This window comes from Crinia signifera, chromosome 3 (genome assembly GCF_055691185.1).
Source record: "Crinia signifera chromosome 3, ASM5569118v1, whole genome shotgun sequence".
NCBI lineage: Eukaryota > Metazoa > Chordata > Amphibia > Anura > Myobatrachidae > Crinia > Crinia signifera.
Window position 1 is genome coordinate 146,082,944 of NC_139219.1, and position 12,708 is coordinate 146,095,651.

At 44.5% G+C, this 12,708-nt stretch overlaps 1 protein-coding gene across 4 annotated transcripts in view; it reads left to right on the plus strand.

Moving 5' to 3' along the window:
* LOC146063853 (uncharacterized) overlaps positions 1–12,708 on the plus strand; it is a 91,606-nt gene that overhangs the window by 13,822 nt on the left and 65,076 nt on the right. For 3 of the 4 annotated variants that reach the window (XM_083176674.1, XM_083176676.1, XM_083176675.1), the window contains exons 4-6: positions 1,580–1,694; positions 4,975–5,159; positions 11,082–11,236. In XM_083176674.1, coding sequence (XP_083032800.1) covers positions 1,580–1,694; positions 4,975–5,159; positions 11,082–11,236 — 455 coding nt within the window. Of the gene's footprint in view, positions 1–508; positions 683–1,579; positions 1,695–4,974; positions 5,160–11,081; positions 11,237–12,708 lie in introns of those variants that run through there. The other variant, XM_083176678.1, reaches the window with a different exon arrangement.

Consider the following 12,708-nt stretch of genomic DNA (forward strand, 5'->3'; position numbering starts at 1 on the left):
TTTGAGCCAACATGTTCTGACAGGCAATATTTCATGCCCTACCATCCACTAGGGCATGGAGGGAGAATAGAATAGTGTGCCAAGTGTAGCATGGCACCATGTCCGAAGCACGTCTTGTATACCGATACAGTGTCCATGTTGACTATGTCAACATTTGGGACAAAAAACCTTGAAACCCATGTCGACATTTTGACTGTTGACCTTCCCAATGTCACTGGAATGTCCGGCAACGGAGAAGGCATCATGTTGCCCAGCAACCACTCTCGGGATCAGCCGTGCCGGACAGCGGGCTATGTGTGCTGTGTTACTGTAGGAGATACGCAAAGTATCATTAGTATTGCATTATTTGTGAGCGTGGTATTAGTGTGCACCAATAAACGGTTCACAAGATGTAATGACAAATTATTCCTGCTATGATCCATTCTCCCTTTTGTACTTTTTGATCTCATACCACGCTCACAATTAATGCACACTGCAATACTAATGATACTTTGTGTATCTCCTACAGCAACACAGCACACATAGCCCGCTGTCCAGCATGGCTGATCCCGAGAGTGGTTGCTGGGCAACGTGATGCCTTCTCCGTTGCCGGACATTCCAATGACATCAGAGCAGGCCCGAATCGCACCGCCTCTGGAAACACAACGCACCGTCCGGCTGACACTTTCCACCACGCTCACAGGTATTTAAAGTTCAACCTATGGTTAATTCTGTTTGTTTGGTTTCACATTTGCTGCACATTTTCGTTTCTGCCAGTAGTCCTGATTCAAAACTGTCGACCATGACTGTACACGTTTTGCTTTGTTTTTCTTAATACACTGTTACATTGATTTTTCACCAAGCCCGACGAGTGCTGCCTTTTTATTCCTGGAAGCATCCAGACTCTAGGGATTACCTTTTACTGTATATATATATATATATATATATATATATATATATAAAGCACTTACCCCCCCCTTGGTTGTAGAAGGATAGGAACCGGCACACGGGTGGATGGTGAAGAAAAGTTGATTTATTGTACAAACATGATTGCACACAACGACAGCTGTACACCTAACAGCTTTTTCAACCGAAAGAAATGTTTATTTCGGTTGAAACAGCTGTCAGGTGTACAGCTGTCGTTGTGTGCAATCAGGTTTGTACAATAAATCAACTTTTCTTCACCATCCACCCGTGTGCCGGTTCCTATCCTTCTACAACCAAGGGGGGTAAGTGCTTTTCATGTTCTAAAACTTTATGTTCCTGGCACCGGGATTTTTTCTATTTAGAGTGCCATCCTGCAAACCAAAAGTCTATAAATATATATATATATATATATATATATATATATATATAGTTGTTGCTGGCTGGCACTCAAAGAGACTTTCATCCAATAAGACACTATACAAGTGTGTAGACTTGTATAGTGTCTTATTGGATGAAAGTCTCTTTGAGTGCCAACCAGCAACAACTATATATATTTTCCTAAAGGAAGGTGGGCACCATAGCAAGCTGAGCTTATTATCTACGAGTGCTGGACACCAGCTCCATATATATATATATATATATATATATATGTTTTTGTTTTGTTTTTATGCAGGAGCTTCGTTCTGATCTTGAAGGTCTGAAACTGGAAGGGAAACGCAAGGATGCAAATTTACTTATGTTACAACGAGATCAAGAACATGTTAAAGGACTGATCCGAGAAGCAGAAGGTATTATTTTGTTATTTGGCTGAAAGATAATTTATCATATTGAACTGGTGCCTGGTTCTGTATACTGCAGTTAGTTCTAATAAATTGGAAAGAATATTTTTTTTTTACTGATGACTTTGGGGAGATGTCTAACTTGCAAGTTTCTGTTATACATTCTAATATACCTCAGGTTCCAGGAACTCACAGTTGATTGAATCTTCTCCATAGTTGTGGAGAATGTAATGGGGCACACACACGGGCAGATTTGAGCTTGATTTCTAAGCAATCTGGCTAGATCACTTAGAAATTAACACAAATTGCTCAGTGTGTATGCTCCATAGTGATGGCGATGCACGGTCCCACGCTTCGCTATCGCCAGGCTAGATCATTCAAGCCTGCAGTATATATCTAGTCATCAGCAGTGTTCTTTCACCAGAGAACTCTTGCCATGACAGATCACTAAGCACATATCACTAGTGCATCACTTTATGCTGAATGATCCAATTAATAACCTTTTTGGTTCATATGACACATTGCCCTGTATTGCACAAAAGCACATAAAGTCTGCAAAAAGCCGCAGACGTATGTGCTTTTGTGGTAGCTATCGCTTAAAAACGGTCTCTTAGCGGGGGTTTGGTTTGCCTGCCTTAGCATCCAAAAAAATAGTAGGTAGCAGATTACTCAAATAACATTAAATATATTTCATGTACATTGTTGTAATATAGCATAAAAAAATATACACAGTAAATACATTACATAATCACATCAGTGACTGTTCAGATGCATTGAACATAGTCGGTGCAAAGCAGGGCCGGTGCTAGGGTGTCCGGCGCCCTCCTGCAAACCATACATTTTGCGCCCTTTCACATTGCCATTGCAACAAGCTGCAGCCCGATTGTGGGAGTGTATGCAACATGCGATCCTATGGAGGATCTCGGGTGCATGTACATGTATGCATACACCATCTTAGTGCTGTGTCCGCAAAATGTTGCAGGCACTAAAGGTGCCCATACACGCTGCGATAATCACATATGTTATCGGCTAGATCCCATCGCATCGCATGGCATGCATGCAATGTGTGTGCGATGCGATCCGAAAGCAGTGCAAAAAGTATGTGCAGCACTCGTGACTGAGGGGGAAAGGAGGGGAGAGAAGGAGGAGATGGAAGAAGAGCAGTGGAGATAGAGGGGGCGTAGTGTTAAGGACTGGCAGTGGCACTGGCACAGCACACAGAAGAGGGAAGGAAGGGGAGGCGGTGCTGCTGCCTGTTCGTCATTTGATTGACAGCTGACAGGCGCATGGAGCAATGGGTAGGGGGCGGATCCGGACATGACATGTCATCCAGGCATTCACAGACATTCACAGAAAGTGTCCGTGAGGAAGAGGGGGCAGGTCGCAGGAGGAGGACAGTGTGTGCGTGGTGCAGGGAGCTGCTCAGCCTCTCCATACTGCCGCCCGCTGTCAGACAGGCACTGCGGGTGGCGTGCAGGAGGCAGTGACAGTGAAGGCTGAGGCAGCTTTAGCAGAGCAGGGAGGGAGACAGCGCCTTTTCAGCATGGCGCCTCTCTGCTTTGCAGGAGCTGCTGAGTGGGTAGCTCCAGCCCTGGTGCAAAGTCGTTCTTCAGAAGAATGTTTGCTAAAATGGTGGTATACAGTGAGTTGGATGTAAACTCGAAATGTGCGATTATAACCTTTCCTGCTTCGTCTCTTTATCAAGGTGAAGCAGGAAGTTACATTCATAAAATGTATTAATATTTTGTTTGCCATGGGGGAGTGAAAACGGCCTCCTCTGGTAATAGCTGCCAGCTGCCCCAGAGCGCATCAGTATAGCACTGTCTCTGCTGCAGTATATTGCAGGTGTCATAACAGTCAGTGCCACTGACCATTCATGCATTACCCTGCATATCACTCTAATATCTTAAAGATAGCAATGCCAATATAGACAGGGGCGCATAACGCACACCTTACAGAGAAGCGGTATGCATTATTATGACTTCTACCCCTATAATGACTAATCTTACATCTACCCCAATTTTAGGTAAGTGGCATGAGAGCTTAGAAAATCCATGCTGAAATGTGTGGTTCTACAACAGCAGAAGAGCTACGTTCTTCCTTAACCCCTTGAGTGGTATGCTCGGAAATTTTCCGGGCTCGGCTGCGCTGCCGCAGCGGGCCGACAGCATTAAAGAGGGAGCTTAAGGCACTGTATATTCTGTATATTTCTCTAATGGTGTGTACACACGGTCGACATGCTGCCGTGCGATGCGAGTCCCGATGCGATCTGATGGCATCGGGACTCGCATCGCACGGCAGCATGTCGACCGTGTAAGAACATGAAGGAGAGCAGAGGACAGTACCTGTCACCAGGGTGCCGGGATGTCAGCGTGCTGCGACACCCGGGGCCGTGGCACATCAAACAGCTTCCCCCGCTCCGCCGTGCAGACATCAGGCCACACCCCCCGCCCTCCTCTTTAGGCGGACTTCTTCCGGGTCATCAGCCCTGCAGCGCAGCCCCAGGAGAAGCCCCTCTCCCTCTGGCCGCCGGAGCTATAGTGAGTATTCAGACACAAAGACTATATAGTGCAGATCTGCACTATATGGTCTTGCCTGCCCTCACTATGTCGCTGCCGATTTGCGCTCACTCTGGAGCGCGCATCGGCAGCGCATCGGGCTCGCAAGCCCTGAAAAGTACACAATCGGTATACGATATGGCTTCCGATGTGCACTATATCGTCAACATCGGAAGCCATATCGCACCCGTGTGTGCACACCATTAGATGGATTAGTGCTGGACACCCTATCTGTCTGTTATCACTTAGTGTACACATGCCAGAAAACATGGCATATGTCAGGCTGCTGGATGGGGTCTGCTTATGTCCTAGGAGCAAACAATGCATGTAGGGTGCGAACATGTGGAGTCACACAAACAAATGCAGAATGAGTGGAATATTCTCCAGAGCAGTTTAGAAATGTAGGTCTCCTCTCAGTGGTTATCTGAGTGCAGGTGTATGTAGGACTATCGAATGCCTGTATCTTGTTTTATGCAGTTTTAGTTAAAGCAATGTTTGAATCAGTCTCCATTGCATTAAGGAGGTATGTGCAGCCTGAGGTGGTCAGGTGAATATGTTGTCCCAGATATCATGATGTTTGTCTTTAATACCACATTTAAAATCTACTCTTCTGTTATCCACATCTGTATAATAGTTCTAAAGTAATTAGTAATACAGTGAGATCTTCCAATGCTGATAATTATGTCTACATAAGCAGACATTATCTTATTATATCTGTTTTTATTATATAGATTCCCATTCTAAAGAAAAGCACCAGGTGATAGAAGAAATTGTTCAACTGAAAAAAATGAAGGAGCTTAATGACAGACATGTGTCTCAAAAAGAGATGGAGATCCTTCACAGCAAGCAAGAGCTGGACCGGGAGATGGTTAACTTGACTACCAGTGATCAGAGAGTACATGCTCTCCAGATACAGGTATGCAATACGCACAGTAGCCACAGGAAATGGGCACACACACACATACATACAAATGTAATATGGTATAAATCGTTTCTCACTGATTTTATAAAGCCAGTTCATTTAATGTAAGAAAGAATGTACATGACAACAGGTGAGTTAAAAAACAAAAACGAAAAAGTATCTTTTTTTTTTAAATACCATTTTATTGAAAGGTTCAAAACAGTATTCTCTATCTTAAATCATCAAAGAGCAGTGTAATGCTGGCCACACATCAGACCAACTTTCCTCCAACCATCCAACTAGTTGCTTGGATGGAATAAAAATATGGTACTGTATAGGAGCAAATGTAATATTTACTTCAGAAATTTGCTCCCAAAATCTGGAAAAAGACAAAAACTGTCACTCAGACACGGTACTGTAGTTGAATCTGTTTAAACAATTTGACTGCATGTTTTTGTCCTTTTTCCTGGGTTTGTGAGCACATTTCTGATGTCCTTTGCTCCCATCCAGTACCATATTTTTATTCCATCCAAGCAACTAGTTGGATGGTTGGAGGAAAGTTGATCTGATGTGTGGCCAGCATTAGTCCAGAGCTTTCAGGCCAGTGATTAAAAAAAATGCTACCTTTGAGACAAGTCAACTGGAAATGTCAATGGGTATGGTAGTACTAAAAATAATGGTTTCTGATATCAGACTTATTTACATGCCTTTTTTGTGCATGTAATATGCATTTAAAAAAATGGCAATAGGTATGTGCAGATATGTCTTCATATATCTAGAACCAATATGCCACGCAGTGGCATCACTATGGAGGTGTGATCTGACACAAGTGTCACCTGCTGAGGGGTGAAACCAAAATGCAATCCCCTGCCAGTGAGGCCACATCCCCTTATGCGTATTCATTCCTGTTGCCACATTGGGTGTCACAGAGCTTAGGGACAGCTCTGATGCCACACAGAGGGTGATGTCTGGCAGGAGTGAGACTCCAGGTTCCATGCAACTCTGCTACTGCTAACAAAACCTGGTCTGGATCCTCCACATTTCTTTCATGTGGGGGGAATACTGACTCTGTCACACTATATATATATATATATATATATGGCCCATGGGGTCCTGACCTAAAACAGCCAAGCTTTGGAGTGGCATGGAGAAAAGTTGTGTACACACAAGCCAATTCTTCCTGGCAATTTGACTAGACCAGGGGTTCCCAATCTTTTTTGATTCACCGCACCCTAGAGAATCAGAATTTTTTTCTCGGCACCCCCAGGTCCAAAAATTTTTTTAGATTGGGTTTATATGCGATTCTTAGGGTCAGTTATGTGGTAAAGGGCAGGATTTGCTTCAGTTTGTACACATTCTATGATTGGCAGCCCCCAGCACTGGTTTTGCTCCTAAATAATTAGCATTAATAATTGGACTTTGTCCTGGACCACCAAGCCGCGGCACCCCTGCATGTGTCCCGAGGCACCCCAGGGAGCCACGGCACACAGTTTGGGAACCACTGGACTAGACTGTCAAAATCATCTAGAAAATTAGCTAGAATTACCCAGTGTGTACACAGCGAGCAATAGCAATGCGTGGCCCCGCAGTATCGCTATCGCTCAACCAAGCAGATAGTGCAGCCAAGAATATTTTCACTAGAATCCGCCTGCATAGTGTACTTGGCCGTGGCTCCTGGGGCTGGCAGAATGTAGTTAGCCATCTCTCTGATAGCTTTACTATATCTTGTAGGGGTGTATACACAGGACTGAGTCCCGTGTATACACCCCTAAAGAGACAACACCTTGTTACCAGGCATTAACATACATTTACAGATATCTTAGTACTAACCTATGTCTGCTGGGGCGAAGTGCTGTTATTATTATCTTACTGCTAATTGTTCGTCCCAAATCTGTTGCTTTGAGAATTATAAACAAAATGTTCCTTATAAATTTTCTTAATTCCATAACATATAGGATTGTTCTTTACAAACCTCCATGTCAGTTTGTATCTACTTAGTTTGTTTAATCACTGTTGTTTCCAATTGTAAAGCGCAACAGAATATGCTGCGCTATATAAAACTGTAAGTAAATAAATAAATGTAGACCATGGGTTCTCAAACTCGGTCCTCAGGACCTCACACAGTGCAGGTTTTGCAGGTCTCCTCACAGAATCACAAGTGAAATAATTGGCTCCACCTGTGGATCTTTTAAAATGTGTCAGTAAGTAATGAATGCACCTGTGCATCTGCCGGGTGGCTTGGAAAATGTGAACTGTGGGGGTCCTGAGGACCAGGGTTGAGAACCACTGGTGTAGACTGATTACATAATTTCTTGATGAAATCAAGATTCCTGTTGCATCTTCCCCTGATGTAAGCTGATATTGAGGGCCTGATTCAGTTAGCTACAGGCTTAGATTTTTAAACATAGATCCGCGGTAAGTACCCTTATCATAGGAGCCACGGACGTGTTAGCCAATTGCTCCGTGTACTTATCCCAGATATGGGTTAACACATTTAAGCTGCAAATTCACCACATGAGAAAAAAGGGCTACAATGAAATAGCCTTGGTTTTAAAAGCCTTGGACTACTATCCTTTTCCCTGTGTGGTATATCACCATGGCTAATTGACTCTGTTATGCTGATGCTGAGCATGCAGATGTGTGCTTAATATAATTATTATGTTTTTGAAGCTGTATATTATGTGTATTTTATTTTCTTATGTAAAACTAGAAATAGAATGGAAGATGTGGGTATATAAAGAAATTAAAAAGTGGGTTATTAGCATTCTACAAGTGCCAGAATACCAAACGGCTCTCAGGGTTTGCTAGCACCTGTAGTTCCACAACATAATGTTTTTAACACTAAGGGGAGTATTCAATCCCTGCCGCTATTTCGGACAGGGGAAATAGAGGCAGGCGCCTATTCAATTCTGTCTTTCCCGACAGCATTAAAGAGGCAGATTGACAGAACGGGCCCAACTTTAAAAGCTGTCAGGCCTGTTTTGCCAAGAACGGGCGTGAATTTTCGCGGTCGCCCCTTTTGGCCGATCGGCAGGTGGGACATTGAATCCTGCCTGGCAATTTGCCCCTATGAATCATGAGTCTAGGACCCACACCAGAAATCTACATTTTTTTGGGAGGGGTGAATGTTTTCTTGTGTTTTCTTCTATTACAAATATATTTTCAATCGGGAGGGCATATTTTACATTAGAAACAAAAAAAAACCCTTTTATGCTTGCCTCCCCCACCCTTTGCATTCAAACACCTCCTTCATGGCAGCCTTCTCTGCCCCCTAAACTGCCAGCCAGCCACCCCCACATACACCCCCACAATTTCATTAGTATCCCCCCTCTGCCCTCATTCTAGCCCCCTCTTCCCACTATCTTACCAGCCTTTCCTTCCTAACCCACTCAGCAGCTGCCAGTGGCGTAACTTTAAATTTTGCTGCACCCAGCCAAAAAGTATACATGAATAGAAAAATATCCCAATTCATGTACAGAAGTATCACACTGCTGTATTCACCACAGTGCATGGTGTAGCTCTGGTGTGGGGGAGAGAGCAGCATTAGCCAAAATTCCCTGTATGCTCCCAGCAGCACCACCACCACTGGTTTTATGCATGGCCATTCCGCAATACGCAGGGATGCTGCCTCTTGTGGCTGGCCCCGCTTGATAATACCTCTGCCGGGTAGGGTGAACGGTTCAGCAGGTGGAGGGAACCTATCTGGCTAGCTGTGACCCTGTTTCCGCCAGCAGCCTCATAGCACAGCAGCATAGAGAGTACCCTGCAAACCCTGCTAGTGCTGGCTCCCCAAGCCACCGCAGAGTCTGCGGCTCCATTGTGAACCATAAGACGGCAAACTCTCGGAGACCAATGAAATGGTGTTTGAAGCAGAAGCAGTTAACTTTTCATCAGCAAAAAGCAGGGAAATTGGGAGGTGTACATATTCTTTTCTTATGCCTCTCATACACCTTAATAAGTTGAATTACAGGATGTAAGCTACACTTACAGTATATGTACACACCCTACTATATAAAACATGTCTGCCTGCCCCAGAGCTGTCTTTCCAGTAATAGGGGCATGGGAAGTTCAAGGTATGTGGAATTCAATATTCTGCTTTGTTTTAGTACAGTATGACCTACTCTAAATCAGGTAAATGGTCCAAATGATCATACTAAGTCTAAATATGTATATCTAAGACCAGAACTCAGTCATACTAAGTGCTCATATGTATGATATCTGAAGGTGGCCAAACACCTACAAATTTATTGTCAGGTCTGGCTGGTTGGAACAAAAATCTGGTAATTTCTGCCATATGTATGATATCTAAGAACATAACACAGTCATACTAAGTGTCCATATGAATGATATCTAATGCTGTGTACACACGGTCCGATTTCCTTTCCGATGTTGACGATATAGTCAACATCGGATTGGCATCGGATCTGAATCGGGTTTTAACCCTTGCGATCCCGATCCGATCCCGATGCGCGTTCACGTATCGGAAGCCAGAAAGTCTTGGCTGCCTTGTCTATATAGTGCAGATCTGCACTATATAGTCAAGATAGGATGCAAATCGGATGTGCCTTAAGATCCTATCCACGATCCTATCTGATCAGATCGTGGATAGGATCTTAAGGCACAACTACCGTGTGTACACACCATAAGACCATAACACAGTCATACTAATGGTGTGTACACACGGTGTATACACATTTGAGTGCTATGCAATCTTTGCTAACTATTTAAATACAATCCATACAATCAGCATTAGATTTGCACTATATAGTCAGTACTGCCCTGTCTATCTGGGTTTTGATTTGTGCTGTCACGGGACCGCGCATCAATGAAACCTGCAACAGAGCAATAACTTTATTTCCCTTACTTCCATCAGGAGAGCAGTTATAGATTATCAAGAGGACAGAAATACCTTTTAAACATGGGTTTGATTCCCACCATGTCCCTAACGGTGTGGAGTTTGTATATTCTCCCAGTGCTTGCATGAGTTTCCTCTGAGTATTCCATATTCCTCCCACAATTCAAAAATAATCTGGTAGGTTAATTGGCTCCCAACAAAATAACCCTAGAATGTCTTTGTGTGCGTGTACATGTGGTAGGGAATATAGATTGTAAGCCCACTGGGGCAGGGACTGATGTGAATGTTCTAATATTCTCTGTAAAGTGCTGTGGAATATGTGTGCCCTATATAAATAACTGGTAATAAATAAAGCATTGCAAGATTATTTATCTATATTTCATGATTAATTGCTTAACATTTGTTTTGTTAATATTATGTAATTTAATACATTGATGTATATATACTGTACATAACATGGGGGAGATTCTCTAAGCGAAAAATGCGGTAAAAACCCTGTTATCGGGGTTTTTACCGCATTTTGGGATGCTGTAAGCATCCCCCGCCGGGTTACCGCGGCGGGGGGCATCGCCAGAAAAATCTGGCGATGCCCCATAGAAGCCAATGGGCTTCTACCGCATCCCACCGCCACCCGGCAATGACCCCCGCCGCATCGCACGGAGCCCCGCCGCCCCGAATCGCCTCCTCACCTGTGTCCGGGCAGCACAGAGCGGTGCTGCCCGGACCTGTGACCTCCTCCTGGCACTGATCCTCTTCCGGGTGCAGGGAGGAGGAGAGTTTGGTGCAGCAGCAGCAGCGCCGGGTGTGTGAGGGAGGGGGGAGCTGCCAGGACCTGCTGGGACCCGGCGTCTCTCACCGCAAAGGACAGCTCTTAAAGCAAGAGCTGTCCTTTGCTATAATTATCGCATATGTTACAACATATGCGATAATTATAATTGCGAAGAGAGGCGAAGGGGGGCGGAGATTCTTAGAGAATCTCCCCCCATGTCTCTCCACCCTCTGTGAATGGCAGGTACTTTTCTCATCTAATCCGTATACTGTCAAGTTTATAATTTACTTTTTTTTTCCATATATGTATACAGCTGAAGCAAAGATTGGAACAGCAGAAAGAGATGGAAAACCAGCTGTCACAGAAGAGACTTGACCTGCTAAAGCTGAATTCAGCCAGGCACGAAATGGAGGAAAAGCTGATTAAACACACTTCAGCAACCCAGAACCAGCTCACATCTGATTTACGGTACAGAGCACTGTTACCACTACAATTATCACCATTTTCTATCTTCTGGAGTAGCACAAAGCATGATCCTTAGGCTGCAACATATTTCTTCATTTATTTTACTAATTCTAATCAAATCAAATAATGAAAGCAAATGCATGATGAGACTTGTAGTTCCACTACAGCCACAGAGATTTATGTGCTCCCTAAGCTTGCTTTAGGACACTGGGGGATTTTTGGGGGTTCACTCGCACAGGACCCTAAAGAGGTATAGGTTGATATGAGGATGGCCCCCTATGCGTTACTATTCGCTGAGGTTAGTTATTTTTAATATTGCAGGGGTGTGCTACCACGGACAAAGAGCATGAAGTGTGAGGGGCACAGGGTTTGGTTTGTCATAGTGTGGTGCACCATACAGGGCCATCTTAACAGCATTATGGGCCCCCGGGCAAAGAGGTGCAGTGGGGCCCCTACCTAAACAACTAGCGCCCCGGTGCCGGGGGGGGGGGGTGGGTACCTGTCGTTCGGCGCTGTCTATTTAAATATGGCGGCGGAGGCAGCGGGGGTCCCTGCAGTCCATTAAAAATCACGAGCGCTATCCGCCGGGCTATGCGGAAGCGCTTCAAGTGTGAAAACACTGGCAGCACGCTGATTGGCTGAGATCAGCGTGCGCCGTGCTGCCAGAGTTTTCACACTAGAAGCGCTTCCGCATAGCCCGGCGGATAGCGCTCGTGATTTTTAATGGACTGCAGGGACCCCCGCTGCCTCCGCCGCCAGATTTAAATAGGCAGCGACGTATTACAGGTACCCAGGCGGCACAAAATGCCGCCCACCAGTGGCCGGCGCCCTAGGCAAATGCCTAGATTTGCCTAGTGGTGGCGCCGGCCCTGCTTATATAGCACAGCATATTCACTTGCGCTTTACAATAGGAGACAGTGATACAACAAACTGGGTATTTACAGTCAGACAAAGGTATGAGGGCCCTGCTCACAAGCTTACAATCTATCAATTGATTTATTATTATGCAGCAAGCATATCACAGCACCTTACAAAGGGCCTGATTCAGTTGTGGATGCAGACATTTGCACAGTTTATTTCTGTGCAGTGATTTATTAGTAACAGCGGACGCAGATACTGAGTGACAGGTACAGTAGTTTCTATTTGAGGGAGGGGATGGGGGCTGGTTTGTCAAACGCAGACGTGTTTCAAACATTAATTTGCAGTTGCACTGGCTCCAGCGTCTTTGTTCTGATGGTTATTCTAAGCAACAATCGGGTTGCTCATATGTTTGATGTTGGCAATGTTGCATCTTTTATACTTAAGTGGTGGATTTGAGAGTGCAACTGCACCCAGCCCATCAAGATAAACTTAATAGAGGGATTATTTATCATTTCAGAAGCTTATTAGTGTATTCTATGCTTTGGTAACCAGTTTATTTTAAAAAATATCGAAACATCGGTTGACATCGGTTGACATCGGTTAACATCGGGTTC